Here is a 26,576-nt window from a genome sequence, read left to right on the forward strand (position 1 = left end):
AACAAGTTACAACTATTGAGGAGGTTTTACTTCCCAAAACTCTCTCAAAAGTTGAAAGACTTTGTGACAAATTGCCAAATTTGCCACGAAAGTAAATACAATCGAAACCCTATCAAATATCCTATCCAGGCCACTCCAATCCCAAATGCCCCTTTCAAGATTGCCCATATCGATATCCTTTTCCTTGAGAATCACCACTTCCTAACCTATATCGACAAATTTTCCAAATTTGCCCAAATTAAAAGTATTGATTCTAGAGCTGCTGTCGATATAGTTCCCGCAGTTAAAGAGATCCTTTTGAAGTACAATACACCAGAAATATTAGTAATGGACGGAGAAAAATCCTTCATGACTGGAGATTTGGTAAACTTTTACAACACCCATCATATTCAACCATATATTACCGCAACCGGACGAAGCGAGATGAATGGTGTTGTGGAGCGTTTCCACTCCACAATTCTAGAAATTTATAGAATGACAAAAGCAGAGAATCCAGGGAAACCTGTTAATGAAATGCTCCTTTTGTCATTGAATAAATACAATTCCTCAATCCATAGTACCACTAAACATACTCCTCTCGAAATTATCCTTCCTTCTCCCAGAACTCCAGAAATAATAGAAAAAGTTTTCAAGAACATTACGGAAAAACAGAAAAAGGATTTGAAATATCATAATAAATAAAAAAAAAACGATTGAACTGGAATGCAATCAGGAAGTGTATGAAAATGCTAGACAGAGGATGAAGCATAAACCGCGATTTAAGAAAAATAAAATCAAACACGTTAATAACAGTACGGTTACTATGGATGATGGAAGAAAAGTTCACAAAAATGATGTCAAGGTCAGGAAAATCTAACATCTGTCTTTCTTCATTTCACTTTTCAGAGTTTTTATAAGCTTAAGTATAGTAATAGGTAGTAAAATAGACGTTAACAGAATTGATCATTTGCCGATTGTTATTTTTCATTCAAGTTCAGCGAGAATTCAATTATCATCCCATTATTATATCCATCATTTCAATATTACTTCCTTAACTAATCATGTAGAAGGTCTTAGAAGTCAATTCGAACAGCTAAAATTTAATCAATTCACGAAGCTTATCCTCCAAAAATTTGACGAGATTCATCAAACACTTAAAAATTTAGCTCCATCAAAAAGAAACAAGAGATGGGATAGTTTAGGAGCGGGATGGAAATTTATTGCCGGTAGCCCAGACGCGAACGATTTAAAAATTATAAACTCCTCAATCAACGAACTTGTTAATAATAATAATCAGCAGATCAGAATAAACAGAGCCCTAAATTTGCAAATGAAAGAATTGGTTTACAAAACAAAGGATGCAATAGACCTCTCAAATTCAAAATCATTGGAAATCTATTCGATTAATATTTTCCTTAACTTGAAGTATCTAGCAGAAAAATTAACACAAATTGTCGATAGTGTAATACTTGCCAAAATAGGAATTTTAAACGAAAAAATACTAAGTCAAGATGAAGTAGAAGTTTTGTATCAAGATTTATCTAAACAGAATATTACACTTCATAACGTCTTGGAAGCACTGAGCCTTGCAGATACAACGATCGCAACCAACACCAAGGAATTGACCCTTTTGATAAAGACACCCATCTTAGATAAAAGGATTTTCAACAAGATTCACGTCTTCCCTGTAACATCCAATCATAAACAAATTCATTTGGCGAAAAGGTATTATTTGAATCATGATACCGGTAACTACATTGTAAATTCACTGGAATCAACCATTTACAAAATTCATGAAACGGAATTCGACAACTCCAAATGCGTACCAAATCTTCTCTCTGGACAGCAAGCTAGCTGCAACTATACCATGAACCCACCTGATGAGGAAGTCATTATTATAAACGATGGAAACATTATCCTGAACACAATCCAAAACATTTCTCTTACATCAAATTGTGGAATTAGTAATCGTACTTTAACTGGAACGTTTTTGCTATCATTTCACGATTGCGAAGTAACCATCAACAATACCAGCTATTCAAACACGGTTCAGAATATGGCAGGAAGCCCAATACAGCTACCTTTAGATGGAATTTCAATACAGAAGCAGTTTACAATAGCAAACCTGAGTTTGGAACATTTGCATAACCTGCATCTGGAGATGAGAAAGGAGATGGAGTATATCCGATTGAACAACACCAGCTTCAGCATCAAGTGGCCCTCTTGGCCCGCCTTTGGGGGAATCATCTCGTTCCCCTGCATGATAATCGTAATTGCGATTCTTTTCAAAGTTTTCTCCCACAGATCAGCCACTATAAAGATACAGGCATCTAATGACATAGCTACTCAGGAATCAGTGGTGGACATTCAACCCAGGATCAAGCCTTTGAGTCTAATGGACGTGATTCGCACGGAACCTCATCTCTCAGGAAGGGACGAGTTAGCAACGGAGCTACCCGGTTGGCGTTAACCAAAAATGCTGACGACCCAGCTGCAGCGAGTCGGTAACGGAGCCGCCAGAATGGGTGCAGTGGAGATTGCTGACGACGGCATCGGGGCGGATGTAACCATCGGTCATCGACGCGATCCAGCTGTTTCGATATGCGACGACGAAAAGTGCTAGTGCAGGCAAATGAAGTGTAGTTAATGGATAGATTGTAATAAACGTTTAGTTCGATTTCGGCTCTAGGGTAGTTAAGTAGCTTTTTTTAAAAAGAAACTTCCATCCGTGAAAATTTAACTCGCGTAAGGGTTTCTAAAGAATTCTACACCAGGCATTGTAGGCATTTTGTTATCGTTTTGGTTAATAAAGAGACCTCCTATCAAAAAAAGACTTTTCAGAGACGTGCATTAAAACAGTGAGATAGTCTCTAAAAAGAGATCAGCTACCAGCCCTGCTATTGGCATAGCTCGGAGTTATGGCGGCATCAGGTGAGGAAGAAACGGAGCAAATGCGATACATGACAGGACCCAATTTAATCTTCATCCTCCCTCCGAAATAAAGAAGAGCATCTTCTTGTTTTGTCAAAATAAGAATAAAAAGTAATGGCCCGCACGTTGAGATCGCGATGCGAATGAGCAGTTATTTATGGGCCAGTTGACAGATAATATCTGTCATTGGAAGAGGGACTCGGACATTTCGGATATTTATTAATACAGCTGAGCTATATACCGTTGATATCAATATTATTATAAAACATTATGTCATCAGGCAGCCGTCAATCCATTTCACGATAACATGTTAAGTAAAAAGTACCTTACATAACGACTAAGTTAAAAAAAAAAACTATCACAAATGTTTGACTATCAACTACTGGGAACTTTGTATACTGGTTCACAATCAAAATGTCAAATTCTGGTAACCTTCTCCATTAAGGTGGCCCAATTTTACATGAAAACAAATCAAACTGTGGAAATCTTAAGTTAAAAAACCCCATTTTTTTAACCCTCTTATACTCAAATTTTTATTTTCGATTTAAATATAATTTTTCGTTATCTAAAATCGTTCTAAACACGTTTTGGGCAAAGATTTATTTTTATTCGTGAATTAATGAATTTTGGTTTTAGATTTTTATAATTTTTATTTTTGAACATCCCTACGCTTTTTCATTTTTTCTTGAAGTCAGTATTGGTTATTGATTTTTTGCAATAATAAAAATTTAAGTTTTTACGGAACTTTTGAAAATAATTAATATTTTTTTTTTTTCTGGAGCATATTTTATTTTCCGTGTAACTAACGGAAAAACAGATTTGACATCATTTTAATACCACCAAGCTCTTTTTCTGTGATAGGTTGATCGTCGAAAAATATAAAAGGTACGATTTTTTATATTAAACGTTGAATGAACTTCAGGCATTTGTAGGTTATATAAGAATACAATTTTTCAAACAATTTTCAAAAATACAAAAAAGTTTCAAAAGTCATAAAAAATTTTCCTTACATGCGTGTTATGAGCTAAGGTGTAAGCCAGAAATAAAATCATCTTAATTTCCGAGCTACGAAAAAATATACAATTTTCCAAAGTTTGAAAAAAAAGGGAATGTTTCTTAAGATTTTCGTAGTCTGATTATCATGAGCCACCTATTCTCCACACACACTCTACACATTCCTCACTGTCGTCGTCAATCAACCCTTATCGTCGTAGTTGCGCGGTTTGGCATCCCACCGGTATAATCTCCGCTTGACCAACGACAGGGCGTAGTCTTCCGGTTCGCTCGGCGGCGCCGAGACACGGTCGAACACAATTTCGTAGTCTAGGCCCTGCACTACGAAACCGGTGGCAGTCTGCTCGAGTCGCGTCGCACGTTCGATGTTTCGCACCTCCGATATGGCTTTGATTTTGTCCAGGTCTGGAAGTAGAGAACAGAAGCTTTAATTAAATGCTCGATGGTTTTATTTGGTAGACATTGTTTCATTTATGGAGAAGTGCCGAACGATGAACCCACTAACCCAATATCCTATCCATGACAACTGTGGAGATGCAGATGGTTTACTCGGTACTAGGGGCCTTCCTTAGCCGAATTGTTAGAGTCTGCGGCTACAAAACAAATTCATGCTGAAGGTACCTGGATTCGATTCCCGATCGGTCCAGGATCTTTTCGTAATGGAAATTTCCTTGACTTCCCTGGGCATAGAGCATCATCGTACCTGCCACACGATATACGAATGCGAAAATGGCAACTTTGGCAAAGAAAGCTCTCAGTTAATAACAGTGGAAGTGCCCATAAGAACACTAAACTAGGAAACGGGCTCTGTTCTAGGGACTTAATGCCAAGAAAAAGAAGAAGAAGAATTTATTACGAATTAAATCTGAATCTGAATCGGCTTTCATTCATATTTAAGCCATACACGGGAAGGTTGATAACACGTTTGCTTTTATGTTTTTTTTTACTTGGATCACTTAATTTGTTCACTGTTGGATTTTATCGGAAATAACTGGTTTTTACCGTGTTCACATTTATTGCTTTTGAATTTGAATTTCTTGAAGCTGTTTCCATCGCTATGAAGACACGGCGTGTCTGATAGAACAATATTATTACAAAAAAATAGGCATCGCTAAATCTTTCACCATTCGAAAATATAAGTTTTTAGCTTTCATTTGACGGGTTCCCCAAAAAAATCTTGTAGTACATTATTTTCAAATATAATCATGGTAAAAGACAGTTTTGTTTTTCTCAAGCTCGATGGAAGCCCAAATTTCAAATGAAAGTTGATATAACAAAGATATATAAGATTACATATTGTAATGGATATAACTGTCCTATGTGATCTTGTGGATTTAATATGCCATAGGACACTTACTCGTACAGTGGAGGACATACTCAGATAATTTTCATTCTTTTATCGAGATCCGCACAGCTGAGCGGTCAGCAAATTAATTCAACTAATTTATCAGCATAACATTAAGTTTATTTAAAACAGCACCATTGGGTGCCGTCATCAAACGTCACTTTTACTAAGATGTCAGCAGACGACCTTTTACCGAGATTTGCACAGCTGAGATCGGCATTCGAATTTAGGTGTGTATTTGATTCTATTGTCTAAATCCTTGTTTCTTTTCATATTTAGAATAGATGAATTTTCTTTTTCTTCTATCTGGAATTACACCCCTATTGAGGAGTTCTGTTTGATCTTTCGACCTTGACGCTTGCTTCTGCGGGAGCGAGTGACGAGGGCAGGATCAAACATGTCGCGCGTCGGTCGAGTGAAGTGAAAAAGTTCCGCGATCGGTTAGTTCTGTTTGATCTTCGACCTTGAGGATTGCTCCTTGGCAGTGCGTCAAGAAAGCCCGAGCAGTCGTCAGTTGTTTTCCCTCTCGGGTCGTGCGCCTATTTGCTCTGAGTGCTATATAACCGAGCAAACGAGTTAAGCTGAATGTGGATTGTTGCTGCTCAGTCAAGGATGACGGATCAATTGGTGAGCTCGTTTCATGCTACTATTTCTAATCTATAAAATATGTATGACTGCACATTTAATCGATACAACGGTAGGACGTAAATATGATTTTTCAACAAACTATGAATGGTTCGTCACTGTGAGTGTCGACATAAACTCTAATTCATGAATTATTTATGTTTAACATTTTTTTGTTTTTAAAACACCCCTTTCTTTTTATCTTTATTTTTGTAATTATAAAAAAAAAACTTTGAATGTTTTGACACTACAAGTGTAGACTTGCGAAAGGTTCACTTTATTCAACAAATTTTGGATGGTTCGCCACTGTAAGTGTCGGCATAAGAATAAGAGTGTTCTATGATGTTCCAGCCAATCGAGTTTTTGTTTCTTTTCAAATAAGTAAAATATAATAACACATGCTTTAGTCCTGACAGCTGTAAGAATGTTACATTTAGATATTTGTTCAACAAACTTTGAATGGTTCGTCACCTCAAGTGTCGGCATAATTTTCCTTTACATAGAAATTGTTCATATCAAATGAAAATATTATATTTTCATAAAAGCATATTTATATTTGACAAAAAACTATTTATCATGGTCTAATCACTTATCAAAGTGAATCCTTTGACCCAACGATCCTCCCCATTAACAAACATCCTTCCCAGTAACCTTTGTGGAGATGCAGAGGCAAACACGGTCTCCAAAGGTTACACACTAACATTCCTTCCCCTATCCCACCTGACTGCAAGGACGTGGCCGGCGCCGTTATTGACCCTGTATAAATAGAGGCACTGAATTATGCACACTGAAGAAGATTATGGCCAATCCCAGCCGAACTTCTAGTTGATTCTTTGTGCATTTTCACTGACTTCGGTCAATCCCGGAATAGCAACCATTGATATGGGTAGTCAGTCTAAGCTAAGCTAAGCTAAGCTATCTGGAATTACACCCCTATTGAGACAAAGCCAGCTTCTCAGATTTCTTCGGTTACTCATTGACTAAGAATTTGATTCGCCAATGTTTTTTTTATATTGTATGTAAAAAAATATTCTCAACCGATAAGATCTAATCAACTATGCTGAAAATTTCACAAACTATGTAACGCTCTAGCGGGAGGGAGGACTATGCTCCATTCAAAAAGCGTTATGGAGGGAGGGGGGTGAGGTGGTCAAAAATTGCCGATTTTAGCGTTATGTAATAAATGGACGCCGCCAAATGATTGATACGAAATAAAGCTCTTCTGAACCATTTCTACAAATCAATAACACTTGCTGCTGGGTTAATATTTTCATCTTTTCCACAATTAATATGATATAGAAAACAAAATTCCAAAATAGTGACTCTTTTAAATGAAAATAGTCATGCAGTTGAGCTAACTCAACTGTTATATCCTTGAAAATATCGTGGTCAACATGCACCATCTGGCTTCATAAATAAGCAAAAATGCCACATTTGAGGAACAGAAAATCTATTCAAGATTTTAGAAACGCAATTCCATGACCAGTACCTTCTAACAGTTTGGACCAGCGTTCGCGCCAAAAAAATCATTGAGCATTTTTTTTTTTCAAGCAGTACGAAACTGTCGATGAAATTCGATATCTTTGGAAGTTTGTTCATTATGTCTCTACAATGAAAATTCCATGCACATCTGATATAAAAAAGGGACATATGATTGGATTTTGGAGATTCTTATTTGACTCCTCTTGATTAAGGTTTATGGAGCTACTGTAAAAAAAGAGGCAGACTCTTGTGCCGATATCATCGCAAAACCCGCCAAAAAGCTCCAAAAGGTAATGTAAAATGTGTGCTGCATGGAGCTCATTTTGCTACGACCAATAAATGCGGCCACTTGATTTATGTTGTTTTTATGTAAAAGCCCAAAAAATTGCAAAATTTTAAATTGAACAAAATACCTTATATTTAGAAATTTACCGGCGTAAAAGATAGCGTACCGCTGATGTGCGCACGAATGGGAAGGTATCTTTTCGAGATATTGAAACCCTTAGAAGAAAGCCTTAAAAATCTACTGTAAATTGCAGTTACTCAACTCTACGGAACAAGTAGGCACATGAAATTTAACTTGTTAATCTACCTCATAATACTTACCGTTGCCAATAATCACATAATTAATCATATTTCATGTTGAAAACATATATTATATGAATATGATATCAATTTAAGAGGAGTATAAAATGGTAAAACTTTCTTGTTTGTAAGCTGCTTACGTGTTTTAATTACTGCAGTAATTGTGGAAATTGTATTCTTGTCGTTCTGCTTGTCAGAAAACCACTTTCACGGTGGAACTATTTGATTGATTTGATTTAATAGGAAATATCTTGCACTATATACTTATTAAATTTTGAAATTCCATGCTAAAAACATCAAAGACATTACAATACTATTAAAAAGTCTGTGGAGTGTCACTTACTCCGGGTGCCCCAATATTATGCTTAATGAGGATTTTTAAAGCTTTTTGCAAAGGTTAGCATATTCAATTTACTTTCGTAGACTGTTGTAATGTTGATCCATTCTACTTTTGACCTTTTAACGGTTGATTGGAAAAGAAAATTCTCAATCAATAACTAAGTACTCAACGAACTCAGAGCTGGGAAGCAGGCTATGTCCCAGCAGAGGTGTAATGCATGACAGAAGAAGAATAAATTTAATGTATTCTAACCATGGAAGGAAACAGTGCTCGGTTAGATATACTTCCACTGTACGAATAAGTGAACAGTTGAACTTCCAACATATCTAATCGAATAAGTGTCCTATAGCTCAATAAATCCTCAAAATCATATAGGACAGTTTTGTTTTCTACAAAATGAAACTCAATATATAAGTATGTATATGTATTTTATGAACTTTTATATGGAAATGAAACTTTCTTCGAGCTTAGGACCAACGAAACTGTCTTTTACAATGATTACATTTAAAAATAAGGGATGGTACACAAATTATGTCACGCTAAATTTCGACTTTTTCGAGCCCTCCCCCCTTTGTCACGTATTTTTTATGAGTCCTCTGAAAATTTTGTAAGGCTTGTCACGCTTGGCTTGACCCCCTCCCCCCCTTGGAGCGTGACGTAATTTGTGCATGACCCCTAATGTACTTTAAAGAACAAAAATTAAAAAAAAAATTTTTGGGATCCTCGGTGGATTTTTTTGGGGAACACGTCAAATGGAAGCTAAAAACCTATATTTTCGAATGGTGAAAGATTTAGCGATGCCTATTTTTTTGTGATAATCTTTTCCCATATACACGCCGTGAAGACTGATAACAAACGGATTTTGCTGCACGTCATGTGGAGAACCCAAACTATTTTTCAATTTAAATCCCACAGAGTTCTATAAAGATGTAAACAAGTAAACTGCGCTTCAAGCCTTCCACCAACTGATGACTAATCAGTAATCATGTTTACATCAATAGCCACCAGGATCGATATTATAAACTTCCGCACAACATCGACCGAACGACGACAGAGCGGCTTTGTAATAGAATTAACGATACAAACTCTTCTGATAAGTAGTTGTAGTTATATGCTGTGCGCAACACATATCAAATACAAGTAAGACTGGTACCGACAGCGGCATGTTAACCAATTGCACGGTCAAGGTGTTTACCTTAACGTCTCTCTCCAATTGCGCCCCCATGCCGCGGTACGCCCCAGCAACATTACAGAACTCAGTCAGAGTGATCCTACGCATCAACACGATCTCCTTCACACCGAAGAACATGATTTAACCTTCTGTCTGTGCAAAAAAAAAGTTACGTTGTCTGTGTCTTGGAGCCATATTGATCCCGAATTCAGATCATGATAACTTTGATAACAAATATTTTAAATATTTCTGCTGATTTGTAAAAAATGATTCAGTTGTACTAAAATTAATATGCAAATTTAAAAGGGATATGGTTCATTGTGAAAGAGAGGTTGTTGTGAAAAAATGTAACAAAAGCGACTTTTGATACTTTCTTCTCACAAACAGTCTTATATAAGATTATTCTATGTTCTGGTGATATTGGTTCATGAACTTTACTCTGGTTGTATGCTTAGTTCAACATTATGCAACGAAAAGGCGCTAGTGAGCTACAAATACAAATCTTGATAACTCAGTTGTGGGTATTTTCGACGAAAAGGTCTGCTAGATCTAAGGCAATTCGATTCACGTTTGAATAGATTCATTTTGACACTTGTAGAATAACATTGAATTTTTTAAGTCGTATACTGCCCATAAAAGCATAACTGTCCCATATGGAACTAGTAGACATTGAGAAAAAGCGCTCAAATTTGAAGTTTGTCTTCTCATACAAATGTTCATAATTTTCTAGTACATTTCTACAAGCTCTATTCATTTCGCAACACCGCACAGTGCGTTGCTCCATAGACAAAAATCAAATTTCAAGTTATTTTATTCTGCGATAATAAGTATCCACAAATTTTTATAGGTAGCATCCGCTATTGAAACAAGTATTTATAAGACATACAAAGCACTAAAACTACTACAACAAGCTTCGAAAGCATCCATTGTCGGAGTAGCAGAAAAACTAAATTTTGTCGCATGTTTTCAGCATTCCTTTCAACTAGTACGGAGAGTTTTGAAACCAATGTATTTAATCAAAATCCAAAAGAGAACATGGCTGGAGGTTGGTAAAGTATATTTGATGGGATAATAACACCAATTTTAACTTTGAATATGAGAAATCGACAAAAACATGTCTGTGAGTGATTTAGGGTGGAACTCGGTGGAACTTTTTTTTGTATCGATTATCAAAGTTGCATGTTAGAATTTCATAAGTTTGATTTCATAGCCAACTATGAAATCAAACTTATGAAATACTAACATGCAACTTTGATAATCGATTCAAAAAAAGTTCCACCGAGTTCCACCCTAAATCACTCACAGACATGTTTTTTAAAGTGTCATGTGAAAGGTCTGAAAGATACAGCTGCAACTCCCTGCAACTCTTCGAGATTTTTGACTATTTTTAGGGGTATTCCTTAACCAGCACAAGTATGAAAATGAGTTGTTTGTGATGGAAAATCCGAAAATCTTGCAACACTATGTGGTCTCGGCTCAACCAGACATTACACCAGAGCAAGTTTATGCTAAAAATAATATACTTCAAATGTAGTTTCCAAGATTTTAATCAAATTTCATATAAAAAACTGAAAAATTTAAAAAAAAAATGCGATTTTTTGCATAAAGGCGTATAAGCCACTTTTGCAGCTACGAGTGATAAGAGACATATTTTCAAATAACTTCTTACATAATTATGAGCAATAAAAGTACAAATGGCATGGTTTTTCTTGGAAAAAATATGAATTGGCGCTTGGGACAGTTTTGCGATTATGCGTATATTATATGTCATTTATGCAAATTGTAGCTCTTTTGACCAGAAACAACTTTCCCTTCCATACCAATGGCTTAATCTTCTAGTTTCGATTTTTGTCCCGCAGCTCCATACATTCAACGCACTGTGCACCGTACAGATAACTCATTTTTTTTCTATTCATCTGAGAAAAATATAAACTTGAACACAATTCACGTTTTGCAGTTGCTATTTGGAGTAAAAGTTCATATAGAGACTATTATGCCTTTAAATTCAATATGGGACTGCAACAACTTCATATTTTTTCACAACATAAGGACTGTTCATTTAAGAAAGTGGACACCTAAATATTAGCATTTTGGTGTAAAAATTCCATAAAAACAAATAAAATTTTGTTTCAGTGTGATCTCAAGTGTTTATTTTGACAGCAGACAAAAGTTGACATAAAAAAAATATAAATTCTAAACGATGGGTCGAATTGAAATGGCGACTCTCAATTTTTTTCTGCACAAATGGTCGGTGTTCAGACAGACCGGACTAGATGATATTTTGGCGTTCTAAAGATACGTTTAGAACTCCATCAGTTCTGATTTTTTCGATGCAATTTTGATGCAGATGTATCATCAAATAGTTAAATTCCATTATCACAGCAAATAATGCAAATATTTTTACATTTTGTTTGCTTGGGGTGAGTTTTACTGAAATCTTTGAAAAAGCACTTAGTCCAGTCTGTCTGAACACCGACCAAATGGTGTAAAGAAAAACTGCCGTTCCGAGATTTGGCTTAAATCGCGAAGTGTCAACGCTTTTCAACGCTGTGGCCAAAACAGATATTCCTGACGACGTACGATACATCCCAACAGAAAAATTTGGGAAAAATGATTTGGTATGGCAAGCAATTTGCTCCTGCGGTATGAAAGTACTACATATTTCACGACGGGTTCAATCAACGGCGAAAATTACAGAACTGAATGCATTAAAAAATGGCTTCTGCTCATCTACTGAAAGCATACCATGCCTCCATTGTTTTTGCCAGACCTAGCATCGGCTCACTATGCTTCAGCTACTTTGGAGATGCTCAAGAAGGAATAAGTCGAATTTGTAGAAAAATGATCGAATCCATCAAATTGATCAGAACTACGCCTCATTGAAACATATTGGGCAATAATCAAACGGCATCTTAAGAAGGATGGAAGAGATGCAAGCTCCATCGATTTTTTCAAGAAAATGTAGTCAGCAGTTCAAAAAGCAGTTCGAAAAGTTCCGAAAAAAGTTGTGCAGAATTTTATGGGAGGTATCAAAAGATAAGTAAAAACATTCTCCAGCAATGCTCAATAATTGTTCAAATTTATGTGAATTTGATCGAAATTACGTTGATTTCCATGTATTTTAGGTAAACTCATGAATTTGTTCGAAAATAAACAGTTTACTGTAAAAAACACGTGTCCACTTTCTTAAATGAACAGTCCTTATGAACAATTCTCGCTAAATCCAGGACGCCATCGGCACACATCGTTAGAATTCCAATTTTGTGTCACTGATCGATAGTATATGCTTAAACTAGAGGGTGGTCGTTTCAGTTTACTCAAATTGGCAGATCTCTCCGTACGACAGCTAGCAAGCTGATTAACAACAAACGCATTACATCGCTACTGTTCAGTACCGGGTACCCCCTTTGATTTGACCGCATTTAATCTGAACACTTTTTAATTTGTATTCCGCTAATTTGCACATCGTTCAAATTAGAAATTCTTCAAACGGAGAGAAATGAAGTGGAACATTATGAAACGAAACGCAGATACAACAAAACAAGTAACCAGAAGGACGATTTTCTGTAGTTCATAGAGTACCCAGTAAACACACCATCGTATATGATGAGATATAAGAGTACAAATGTGGAGGCGATATACGTACATCTTGCATTCAGCTTATGGCGCATGTACGTATATCGCCTCCACATTTATACCTTTATACGCTATCGTATACGAGTTTGTGTTTACTGGGTAAACAGAATTCAATTAAAAATGAACCCCGATGGTTTGCATAAGATAGCGGGAATAGCGAAAATTAGGATTATTTTTAGGATTAGGTGTAGGATTTGCTAATAAGGAAATTAGCGGGAATGCACGGTACTGATCCATCTATCGTTCTGTCAGCTTTTTTTTCGCGCACTGAAAAAGTTTTTGATAATAATCGTTAATAATTAAACTTGTGAACACAGAGTAAAATCAATCTGAATTTAATGAATAAATTTCTTGTGAAGTTATGTGCTGGTAATTATTTTAATATATTTGTTTTATTGAATAAAATAAAATTACTTTATTCTATAATCACTAATTTGATGACTTGTTTACTAAATTTGTTTATGTTTGTATCTTTTATTTAGCCATCAGTGGAAAAATCACTCTTAAATCATTTACAGTACATTTTTCGTAACTAGGAATTCGTATCTCGATTTTGAATTATAAAAACATTGCAAGAATGATTTTATGGCTACCTCGATATTCCTTCGAATCGCAATTGTACTGAATATGTGTTCCATAAGTTGATATTTGCTTAACTTGATCGTACCTTAAATGTTTTTGTTTTTCTATCATACTGGTTAACTTATTCAATATTTGTAAGTTGAAATTTAAAATGCATTAGGATCTCTACACACACATAAATCATTTTACCGATTCCTTTGAAATCTCAACAGCTGAACAGTTATTTCACAATTAAACGAGTACGGTAAATTTTTACAGTATTCAGTATTATTGGAATCTGTAAAATTTCGACGGAATTTCGGTGTTTTATTTCACCGAATTGTTCAGCTGTTGAAATTACGGTGAAATTCACGGATTCCGATAAAATAATCTTAGTGTGCACAATTTTCAAATATTCTGACCATTTATGGAGCTTTGGCTATGGTCTGAATTCTTATGTGATGCCTATTCATTGCCCAACGATGTAAATATTTATCGCAATTATAACGTTGGTCCGAATTCTGATAACTACTTTAATCAGATACATTTGTTGAGTGGAATGTTAGCTTTTTAATAGAAGTAATAATGACTTATTCAGTGTATTAGTAAATCATTTCTAACAAGTCAAATAAAAACTTTCGAAGCGTTTAATTAGTGTTGATTCAAATGTTAATCATTCCAATGCATTGCGCTGAACCTTGGCTCTCATTAAAATCTAAAGAGCATCTTATCAGCTTCTAGTAGGGACGAAATTGCTAATCAGCTGTTATTATTGCGGGGAAATTTAAAAATTTGGATTGCTTCGCGAAAATAACGCGCAGTGAGCAATCTCCGCATAGAACAAATGCACCACAGCAAGCATTGAAGTTCTTTAGAATCTTTAGAAGATAAGATGCTTTATTGACAGTAAGTGCGGTAAATTTTTCACATGAACCGCTCTGGAACAAATTTGATTACACATTGTTCAATTAGGCTCTTATAGGATAGGTGTACCAGTTATGGACATAGTAGTTCCCTATTTCGCCATACGGGATAACTTGAATGTTTTCACATTTTGAAAGATTTTTTGTGTTGTAGTAGTAAGATTTAAGATATATCTTTATGTTTAAACATTCAAAAATATTTAAATTGTAAAAGTTATCGAAATTTCCCGTATGGCCAAATAGGGAACCACTATGGCCATAACTGGTACACTTTCCCTATTTATCGTAAAGTTTGGATTCACAGTCGTGAAATGTGCTATATGAGTCTATGGATCATCAAAGCCGTTGAAATAAGACATATGCAATCTAACGCATAGCTGTTGCATGAGCCTTAAAGCGTCCAAAGGACCAATTCTAGAGGATTGGATATTTGTAGGATTAATAGAAGAAAAAAATATTTTTTGTTCCAACCCTCTAATGGAGCTCACTGTAGAAAATTTCTTAACCATTTCTTCCGCAGAAATTTTTACTTTTCTTGAGCAGAACAGCATACTTAGCTTTACTCGATATTCCGTATCACGATATCGAGTTAGAGAACCATCCCTAGGAGCACACATGTTATAATTGAGGCAGAATAACTCTTATACGACCAAATCTGGTCATATTAGAGTTATTCTGCCTCAATTAAAACATGTGTGCTACTCGGGATAGTAAAACTTGATTTTCATGGCTAGCTCGATGATCCCTTGGATTGAATTTGCACTGGTTTTGAGCTCTGTATCTCGTTATCTCCTTAACTCGATAGTCCCTCCCATGTCGAGTTATGGAGAGTTGGCTCGATATCAATATTATGGATAATTAACACCAATTCTGATGTTTTCATGTTCTTCAACCCATATCCGCTCATATCTAGCGCAAATATCTTGAAAGTAAAGAAGTTTAGGAGTATTCGGCAACGTTGATCACAGGACTGCTGAATTCCACTTGGTAAATGTTTTAATTCAGAATTAACTCGCAAGGTGGCGCACAGACTCCAACAAATGTCTAAATAACTTTCTGGCGTACAAAATATTTGCTTCTTTGTATATCAGTCCAGCGAAGAGATACAAAATTGGTGTTTTTCAGAAAGTTGATCATCTTAATGAGGGAGTGTGGGAGTCAATATTTGGTCATAGAATGTTCACAATTAAAGCAAAACTCATTTTTGGTTTGGACTCGTTTTTCTGGATTGTCAGTTCTGTATGATATCACATATCGTCCCCTTGATGCTACAACTAGATAACTCGAAATTTGAAATTTTTGACTTCAATATGCCAAAACATTTTTATTAATTAGATCTGTAAAATACCTACAGCTCATAAGCGTGTGATTCAAAATACACAAGTTAAAGTTTATTTTTCAACCATATCCTCTGCGATTAACCGTCACCTTGTAAAACGGTCATATTTTCAAAGTGGCACATCCCAAAATTTTGATTTTCGAGTTATCTAGTTGTAGCATTAAGGGGACGATATGTGACAATTAGTCTTTATTCGGTAGTTTGCAATGCTGAACCACTTTCTATCTACTGCAAGAATACTCGCGGAACATTACTAAAGGACCTATCCAACATTGAGAGGCTCTCTTTGTTTACTTTCTCTTTCATTAATAACTGAGTCACATTAATCTCTTCTGTTGCGTTTTTTGTATGAAACGCTAGTCAAGGAAATTGACTTTCGATCTATAGTGAAAAACTTCCCAAAATCTTTAGTGTTCCACTGTTATAATAAAAAGAGAACGAGAGAGGAGAGAATCTCTCATTTGTGCATAGGTCCTTTAGTAATGTTCCGCGAGAATAGTGGGAATGATTTCTATTGCAAATTGTTGCGCTCAAACATTATATTCAAAGTCATTCTCATTGTTAAAAACTCGAAAACATATTTGAAGAACAACATAGAGCGGTTGAATGCCATCACGCTAAATCCTTAATTATTTTTATTATGCCAAAAACAAAACATACTTAAATTATTCAACTTGATTTTTGTTATTAAAAAACGAGTGGTCCCGGCAAACTCTGTCTTTCCATCAAGTAGGCTGTTGAAAAACGTCATGAAACGTTCCGTATAAAATGATAGTTTCGGTTACTCCCATTTCAGTGACATTTACGTTCAATATCCTGTGCTTTTTATACACACAAACACGTTGGAATACTTTAAAAATATGACTATGGAAAAAATATCAAAATTGGATGGCCCGTTCTCAAGCCATATCGTAACAAACAAACACCATTCCATTTTTAGTTATACAGATATCTCCTCAAGATGTATCTTAAAATTCCCCAGGACCAAATTCTGGTTGCGCTACTGGTTCAACTAAATGAGATCTCTTCGCCCACAAAAATATTACTGTCGACTCTCCACATCTCGATGTTCTACATCTCGATATCTCTCCCTATGTCGATGATTTTTTCGGTCCCTTCATTCTGCATACCATGTCCACACAGCTAAGGATCACTTTGGCGTTCAACATCAGATAACTCGCTCAAAACATAAACGTTGACGTAAAACATATTTTTCCCATGTCATACTATTTGTCGTCTACCATTTGTAATGTTCAGCACAACCAGTGCTGGGAATGGTAATAGTAGTAGGCTTGAATTTTCGCGAAAATCACGTGGCTCTCCCAGTACAGTAGTTCAAAAAACGTGAATCTCATCAAGTAGCCTATGTTGGGTGCACGAATTTTCTAAATCATGAGTGTCATTGATGGCTCTAAATGCGGGAAATGCAGCGGGAAATAGAACATTTTTCTACAGTAGTTTTGGGTTGCCCTTAGCAACGGGTGTTTTGCTATTTTCAAGGCATTTTGCCTACAGCAGCGATGGGCGTGAGTTTCACTGGTTTCGCTGACTGTGATTGGCTTTGCTTGGCTACTGTAGAGTGAGTTCCAGATTTTTTCCCAACCCTGAGCACAACAACCGCTAAATAACGGTGTTTTTGACAAATGTTTAGCTCCCACAGGTGGTAAAATTCAAATGTTATAGCATCAAACATGCTCGTTCGCTTCGATTTAGTATAAATTCATCGTTGGAAAACATTTTTCTTGATTGTTGATTCTAAATACCGAATATTAGCACTTCTAACTATTGATCCATAATAAGGACCAGGAAATGATTGTTTACCACGGTTATGGATCACTTCCAAAGAATGTAGATTTCTGCCATTTCAAGAATTGGATTCGACATTTTCAGACAATAGCACTAAGGATAAAACTCATAAAACATCATGGTTTGTATTTTTTATTTTTAGGCAGACAAAAATGGGTGGAAAACTTGGTGTGGGGCGAAAACAATTCATGTCTCAGTTACTAGGGGGAGATCCCCCAGTGCCGGACAGCACCCAATACCGGACAAAGCCGAAACATTGAGAAATCATGGTCCAATCAAGATGGTGTATTAGTAGAAAAGAAAGCTATTATGTAGACTAATGATTGCGTAGAATAACACATCCTTGAAATATGCATGCCTTTTTAAAAAAAGTAGAAAAGTTTGAAAATCTTTAAAAAAAATGACGTACCGTCAAACGGGGTAACTTGCAACACTTTTCAATTTCAAATCTATTTGGATGAAAATTCTAAGGACTCAGATGAACCAAATACAATCTGGTATCCTAATCGCCACGTAAAGAATACCATGTTGTGTTTATTTTAATATAATTTGGTTTGCTGGGATCATGAGAGGCCCAAAATATGCATTTTTCATTCTACCCCTGATGTGGGGTAACATGCAACACACAATACTTACTAATGTTTACTATCGAAAAATTTATCAATACCGTGTTTTTATCATTGAATCATAGATTGTAGTAAAAGCATGATAATAAACAGAAACAAGGTACCATACTTTTTGAAAAAATATTATTATTGATTGAATTATGAGTATTGACTCTATCCGATAAATAAATCAATTAATTTTGTATTTTATTGGTTCAACAATTGAAAATTCTAGCAAATCACTAGCCGTCAATAGTGGAAAACCATTCGAAGATTTTTGTGCATTTTTTTTTATTCATATTTCATAACTTATTTTTTATTCATATTTTAACCAAAGCAATGTATCATATATTTAAAGCGTGTCTTGAAATGGCCTCTGTTGGTCATTGGAAATAGCTATCTTTATATTTTATGCAAAAAGTTCACAATGACAGATCTGCAACTTACATTTGAAACGGATTTTTCAAATTAATCATGGTTTTCACGAAGAAAAAATAATAAATTCCAATAATAATGCAATTAATGTAACTTTTATAGTGTTTTATACCAAATGTGTAATAAGTTGATTACCTCATAATGTAATTCTACAAATAAATGGTCAATTTTGCTTTTTCGTGTGTTTTTGATGACAAGCGGCAGAAAACATCTTGCCATAATGAGATTGGAATTGCTGTTGCAAGTTACCCCACAACGGTAGTCAAAAACAGTTTTTAAATGTTTTCAGTGTTTCTACGTGAAATTAGCAAAACTTTTACATAGTCCTTTTGTGTACTATTAAATACTGTAACGAACAGCAAATGTTTAGAATAACATTTATATCCCGTTTGTGTGGTACCATGAACGATTTTCAGTCTTGCTTTTGTACGATCAAATGTGAGATATGATTATCTCCTCCAGCAAACCAACGAAAATAGAAATTATACCCAAATCCTCAACAAAACCTCCCTTTTTATACATAAGGTCATTAACAGGTGTAACAAATTTCGAATAATTATACTCAATGCTTTAAAAAACGTCAATTCAGTTACATATCGTTGTGTTGCATGTTTCACCCCTGTTGCAAGTTACCCCGTTTGACGGTATCCACTTAATTTTGAGTCAATTCAGTAAATATTTTGGATATGAAAAAATACTTTGGATCCCGCAAGCATGATCGAACATAATCCTAATTTGATAGTATGAATGTATTTTGTACCTTAATTGAACTAAATATGGACAAATTACAATTTTGGTTAAGCACCTCCTGTCCCTCAGTTTCGGACAGCTTGATTTGTTATATGATATCTTTGTAATTATTGCATCAGTGTCTCAGAATACTTTCATTTTTTATGGGTTCCGTCGATCATGGTATCAAATATGCAATAAAATTCAGAATAATGAACATTCAGAACAACATCGTAAAATGTGCTATTTTTCATCATATATGAAAGAGGTTTTTGATAGGCATCTTGCAAACTAAGAAAAACTCAAATTATTCTTGTAAATGTAGCAAATGCATTGAATTGGTAATTATAAACTATTCCTATAGTGTACACATTCGATGATGTTCATATTTACAGAATTCGAGACATTTCCAGATCTTGTCCGGTATTGGGTGCCACCTTTCGAGATCGATCAATTTGGTACTAAAACTCATCATCAAAATGCAATATCAAAATTCATATTTATATTTTCAAATTTATTTTTGTACACTATAAAAATGATAATATTTATCATAAATGGGTAACACGAGCCAATAAAATCAATATTTTTCGAATTATGAATTTAGTGGCTTAAGTGTCCGGTACTGAGGGATCTCCCCCTACAATGCAGTATCATAAAAAAGGGCATTTGACCCTTGTTTCCAGATCTAACACTGCTATTTTTGTAGTAATATGTGACGCATTGTTAACTTTCGCCAAATCATGCAATATAGATGCATTGAATTGAAAATCTATTGATTGTGCGCACTGATCCGTAATATGTCACAATTTGATACTTACTTTACTTTTGCTGGCTCTACGTCCTTCAAGACATGACCTGCGTCACAATGTTACGCCAACTAGCTCGGTCCATGGCTGCTATCCTCCAATTCCTCGATCGCCCCACACTTCCCAGATCCTGCTCCACTTGGTCAAACCACCTAGCTCGTTGCGCTCCCCTCCGTCTTGTACCGGCCGGATTTGAGGTGAACACCATTTTTGCGGGATTGTTGTCCGGCATTCTCACAACGTGTCCCGCCCATCGTACCCTTCCAGCTTTGGCGACTTTCTGGATACTTGGGTTCACCGTAGAGTTGCGCAAGCTCGTGGTTCATTCTTCTCCTCCATACGCCGTTCTCACATACTCCGTCGAAGATCGTCCTAAGCACACGTTGTTCAAAAACTCCTAGCGCTTGCAAGTCCTCTTCGAGCATTGGCCACGTCCCATGCCCGTAGAAAACTACCGGTCTTATTAGTGTCTTGTACATGGTACAAATCTCCCAACTGGTGGGGAACGTGCCTTTGGAGCCGGCCTTCTGATACCTGAAGCACGACTTCCGGCAATGATACGTCTTCGAATTTCTCTGCTGCAGTTGTTATCCGACGTTATCAATGATCCGAGGTAGACAAACTCGTCCACCACCTCGAACTCATCCCCGTCGATCATCACGCGTCTGCCAATGCGAGCTCTATCGCGCTCGGTTCCTCCAGCCAGCAGATATTTCGTCTTTGACGTATTTACCTTCAATCCAACCCAATCTGCTTCACGTTTCAGCCTGGTATACTGTTCAGAAACCACCTGGAACATTCTTCCGACAATGTCCACGTCGTCAGCAATGTTGAAGCCCGCCCGTTTCATAACACCTTCTAGCGCAATATTGAACAGGAGACAGGCAAGACCATCGCCTTGTCGAAGTCCTTTGCGTGTTTTAAACGGGTCTGATAATCCACCCGGTATCTTCACACAGCACTGTACACTATCCATCGTTGCTTTGATCAGTCTAGTCAGTTTCCCGGGAAAACCATTCTCGCCCATAATCTTCCATAGCTCTTCGCGGTCGATGGTATCATAGGCCGCATTGAAATCGATGAATAGGTGGTGCGTAGGGACTTGATATTCGCGACACTTTTGGAGGATCTGCCGCAACATAAAGATTTGGTCTGTCGTCGATCGCCCGTATATTGGGTATATTATTCCCTCCTTCTACTCATCTGGTAGCTGTTCTGTATCCCAGATCCTGGCTATCAATCGGTGCAGACAAGTTGCCAACCTGTCCGGGCCCATTTAAATAAGTTCCGCTCCAATATCATCCTTTCCAGCTGCTTTGTTGTTCTTGAGCTGATTGATAGCATCCTTAGCTTCGCCTATTGTGGGAGTTGGCACATCTCCCTCATCCGCCGTACTGATGAAGCCATCCCTCCTGATGTCTTGATCTTTCTCGACTGCGCCGTTTAGGTGTTCATCGTAGTGCTGCTTCCACCTTTCAATCACCTCACGTTCATCCGTCAAGATACCTCCATCCTCATCCTGGCACATTTCGGCTCGCGGCACAAAGCCTTTGCAAGATGCATTGAGTTTTTTGTAGAACTTATGCGTTTTTTGAGAACGATACAGCTGCTCCATCTCTTCGCACTCCAACTCTTTCAGGCGGCGCTTTATATTCCGGAATAGATGGGTGTTGGACCCTAGGCCTGATGATTCCTTCGGGAGTGAACATTTTCCAGGGCCCAACACGATTTAAAATGGGATGCCAAACGGACTGGTAGATATCCATCCATCATTGCCTTGGTCAATAATTTCGACTATCTTCCATATTATAATCCACACACAGTTTAATTAATCCATATATTATCCACAGTTTTACAATAACAGTCAATCCACTTTATTATACAATATAACTACACATTTATTTACAATATTAAATAATAATTACAAACAGTTACAACACGTAAAACACATAGTCGTGCTAGTCCATCTGGACTCCGTCGGGCCTTTCTACGCACTGAGAAGTGTTCGCATTCAAAGTATTCTGCAATCTACAATCTCGGCTATCTTCGGGAAAGAGAAATTTACTACCCCTTTTGGGAGATCTTGGGGTGATATGGGATCGGATGAATTTTTATAATTTTTGTATGTTTTTGCCTGTCTTACTCCCAAACATCCTCACCCACCCTGAAATTTCGTAAAATTTCTGAACTGTTCTAATTTCGATACCCTTGAGCCAAAATAGGTTTGAACTAAAGTGTTTTTCATATGCAGCCCTCCCTAATCCGTTTGATACGCGACTGCCGTTTGCCCGAAATGTGCCATGTTCCTTCCAAGTCAATGCAGTGTTGATATCCGAAGTGCATATTGGTGCGAGTGTGGTATTGGAGAAGAATTGTGGGTTAGAAGAGCAAGTGTTGTCGGGCTTCGGCGGAACATATACGTGTGTAGTACTGACCTGAGAAACCGTGTTGTTTTGCTACCTCTCCATACATCCAAACCTAATAATCGTGATCTTAGGTAACCAGCGCTTGTTTGTATTTCCTTCCAGATGTGTTGGTTTTACGGTCCATCTGCCCTCACCCACCTTTGAAGCCATCGTATGTGGTCCACAAAGTTGTAAGCAGATCTCATCCCTGTCCAACTTGAGTTGATCATTTGTAGATGGTATTATGTTGAGAGATTCTTGTCCGTGCAGTTGGTTTGTTGGTGTATTCGTCTGCTTTTCCTATAACCCATTGGCAGACGGTTAGTGCACCGTACGCCGTCGTGAGTGAAGCTTGATCTGCCGGTTCTTTCGTTTGGTAAATTGTGGAATCCGGGTAGAAACGTGGTTAGAGAGTTTACCAACCGTAGTGCAAGTTATTCCGTAACTAATTTGTTGATGATTTGGGAGCCAGATTTGCGAACACCCTTGTTCGCTTTGATTGGTGTGGATTTGTTGCACCGTGCAACGTACGAGTCCCTGTGACCCGTATCCAGTGTAGTGTGGAACACCCTGTGTTCCAGATAACGATGAAGATATTTGGATATTCCATCGCCAAACCTCAGTCTCCGTCCATGGAAACTAATTGGAGTTTCTTCGATTACCCCTAGTATCCGAAGATAAGCTTGGACACTCATAGAGTCCGTGGAAGTGTGCTTGAACTGCCTTATGCTCAAGCATCCGCCAATAGGGAAAAGACACCCATGTGTCCTTTGGACTGTTTTGAACATGCCTCATGTCCAAATCCTTGGATTCGAATTGTTCAGATGCCCCTAGCATCCGATTCCGTGGCACCCTTTGTGCCGGATAAGTAGTGGTAGTATCGAAAACCAGTGCCACATCTGTATGGTAACTGTTGGTCACTCATTTGCTGAGAACCTAGTATCTTGCACCACGGTAGAAACGCTGAAGCGTTGGTGAGCAGATCCGTTTCTCACTCACCTCCTGATTGATCACTCACGAAAATGGGGTTTGATTGTGTAGATGTGTCTTCGCCGTTCCATTGGATCTTGGTGCCATCAAGTAAGTTGTACTTTTCTGTGCGTACCAAGTGCTCTTCGGGAAAGCACACACAGATGTGATAGATGCTAGTGTATAGTGCTTCTCATCCTGAGGAAGTGTTTGTTGCTACGTGGTTGTAATTCAGCTCCGCGATGCAAACATTGTGTTGATAACAAGCCATTCTTGGTGCCGTCGGATAATTGTGCTTTGCTCGTTGCGGTGTAGTGAAGAAGTACATGGGTATTGAAGAGGATAAATTCCAAATTACTATGTGTAGATCTGTGAATGCTTCGGTGGACATATACTATGTTCACTAACCTGGGAAACCATTTACGTCGCTATCTCTTCGTACCAGTGCTTATGTCCCTGTTTGGTGAAGTTCCGACCTGTGCGTAGATATGTTGAAGTTGTTTTTCGGTGTGTTGGTGTTGCTCGATCGATACCGTCGCCCTATTCGTTCAGGTTCAAACCTGGGTGATTTCTCCTGATCCCATGGTGATGAAGTTCAACCTTTCGAAAATGTTGCCGTTATGTGATGCGCCGTCGTAAGTACCATAAATGGTTTAAAATGGGGGGTTAGCATACTGGGTAGCGTAGCTTCGGCTAGACACACTTCTTCTTTCTTCTTCCTGGCGTTACGTCCCCACTGGGACAGAGCCTGCTTCTCAGCTTAGTGTTCTAATGAGCACTTCCACAGTTATTAACTGAGAGCTTACTATGCCAATGACCATTTGTGCATGCGTATATCGTGTGGCAGGTACGATGATACTCTATGCCCTGGGATGTCGAGAAAATTTCCAACCCGAAAAGATCCTCGACCGGTGGGATTCGAACCCACGACCCTCAGCTTGGTCTTGCTGAATAGCTGCGCGTTTACCGCTACGGCTATCTGGGCTAGACACACACTAAGTGAAATATTTACCTGTAGAAACAGCAGGTCCCGCTTACTTAGTGTTGTCATTCCAGTGTAGATCAATGTGGAGCTTGATGATAGGTATATGATCCAAAAGTTTAGGAAAATCCAAACTCTGTCCTATGCCCGTTGCATGATAGCTGCGATGTAATTGTTCTGATGACTGTGTGACCTCGCGAATGTGCTAATTGTTTTAGCTTATTGATGATGGCGTGTTCATCCATTGTTGTCCAAACTCTTATGACGATATCCTCAACCTTATTCCGAATCCAGTCCGTCCTGATACTTATCCGGCTCGAAGGACCATTATGTTGGACCCTAGGCCTGATGATTCCTTCGGGAGTGAACATTTTCCAGGGCCCAACACGATTTAAAATGGGATGCCAAACGGACTGGTAGATATCCATCCATCATTGCCTTGGTCGGTAATTTCGACTATCTTCCATATTATAATCCACACACAGTTTAATTAATCTATATATTATCCACAGTTTTACAATAACAGTCAATCCACTTTATTATACAATATAACTACACATTTATTTACAATATTAAATAATAATTACAAACAGTTACAACACGTAAAACACATAGTCGTGCTAGTCCATCTGGACTCCGTCGGGCCTTTCTACGCACTGAGAAGTGTTCGCATTCAAAGTATTCTGCAATCTACAATCTCGGCTATCTTCGGGAAAGAGAAATTTACTACCCCTTTTGGGAGATCTTGGGGTGATATGGGATCGGATGAATTTTTATAATTTGTGTATGCTTTTGCCTGCCTTACTCCCAAACAATGGGTTTGCTGTCTTCGCTTCTGTTTGTATCGTTCCACGTTTTGATGGGTGCCTTGCTGCAGCATCATCGCCCGCGCTGCATTCTTCTCGTCCAAAACCGTCTGACACTCCTCGTCGAACCAATCGTTCCGTCGATTTCCTTCCACATACCCAACGGCACCTTCCGCTGCGTTGTTAATGGCTGCTTTGACCCTACTCCAGCAGTCCTCAAGAGGGGCTTCGATGAGCTTTCCCTCTTCCGGCAACGCTGCCTCAAGGCTTTGCGCGTATTCAGTTGCGACTTCGGGTAGCTTGAGTCGTTCCAGATTGTACCGTGGCGGGCGTCGGTACCGAATGTTGTTCACAACGGAGAGTCGTTGGCGCACTTTAGCCGTCACAAGGTAGTGGTCCGAATCGATGTTTGCGCCGCGATAGGTTCTGACGTCGATAATGTCCGAGAAGTGTCTACCATCAACCAAAACGTGGTCGATTTGCGATTCAGTCTGTTGGGGTGATCTCCAGGTGTACCGATACGGGAGGCTGTGCTGGAAGTAGGTACTACGTATGGCCATGTTTTTGGAGGCAGCAATCAGTCTAAGGCCGTTTTCGTTCGTAAGCTGGTGAGCGCTGAACTTCCCTATAATCGGTCTAAATTCCTCCTCCTGGCCAACCTGAGCGATGAGATCTCCGATAACGATTTTGACATCATGGCTTGGGCAGCCGTCGTATTCACGTTCCAGCTGCGCGTAGAAAGCGCCCTTATCGTCATCGTCACTTGCTAGGTGAGGGCTGTGCACGTTGATTATGCTGATATTATAGAAACGGCCTTTGATCCTCAACTTGCACATTCTGTTGTCGATTGGCCACCACCCAAACACGCGCCTCTGCATTTCGCCCATCACGATAAAATATGTGCCCAGCTTATGTCTGTTGCCGCAGCTCTGGTAGATGGTATAACCATTCCTATACGTATGTACCGTCGACGCTTTCCAGCAAAACTCCTGCAGCGCTATGATGTCGAACTTGCGGACCCCTAAATAATTCGGAAGGAATGCGGGTACATCCCAAGAAATCGAGAGACTTATAGTTCCATGATCCGAGTTTCCAATCGTTAG

At 37.9% G+C, this 26,576-nt stretch overlaps 2 protein-coding genes across 2 annotated transcripts in view; one reads left to right on the forward strand and one right to left on the reverse strand.

Annotated features, from left to right (window-relative positions):
- Nucleotides 1-856: 856 nt before the first annotated feature.
- On the forward strand, nucleotides 857-3,377 carry LOC110678096 (the record flags this gene model as incomplete). The annotated part of the gene is made up of 1 exon (XM_021850690.1): nucleotides 857-3,377. A coding segment is annotated over one exon (1,593 nt), but the record flags the coding sequence as incomplete, so codon positions are not given.
- A 664-nt stretch (nucleotides 3,378-4,041) lies between these two features.
- Nucleotides 4,042-26,576, reverse strand: part of LOC5564638 — a 31,479-nt gene continuing 8,944 nt past the window's right edge. Inside the window, exon 2 of the mRNA XM_001648938.2 lies at nucleotides 4,042-4,329. Coding sequence (XP_001648988.2) covers nucleotides 4,106-4,329 — 224 coding nt within the window. The 3' untranslated portion in view covers nucleotides 4,042-4,105. The remainder of the gene's footprint in view (nucleotides 4,330-26,576) is intronic.

Source organism: Aedes aegypti, chromosome 3 (genome assembly GCF_002204515.2).
Source record: "Aedes aegypti strain LVP_AGWG chromosome 3, AaegL5.0 Primary Assembly, whole genome shotgun sequence".
Lineage (NCBI taxonomy): Eukaryota > Metazoa > Arthropoda > Insecta > Diptera > Culicidae > Aedes > Aedes aegypti.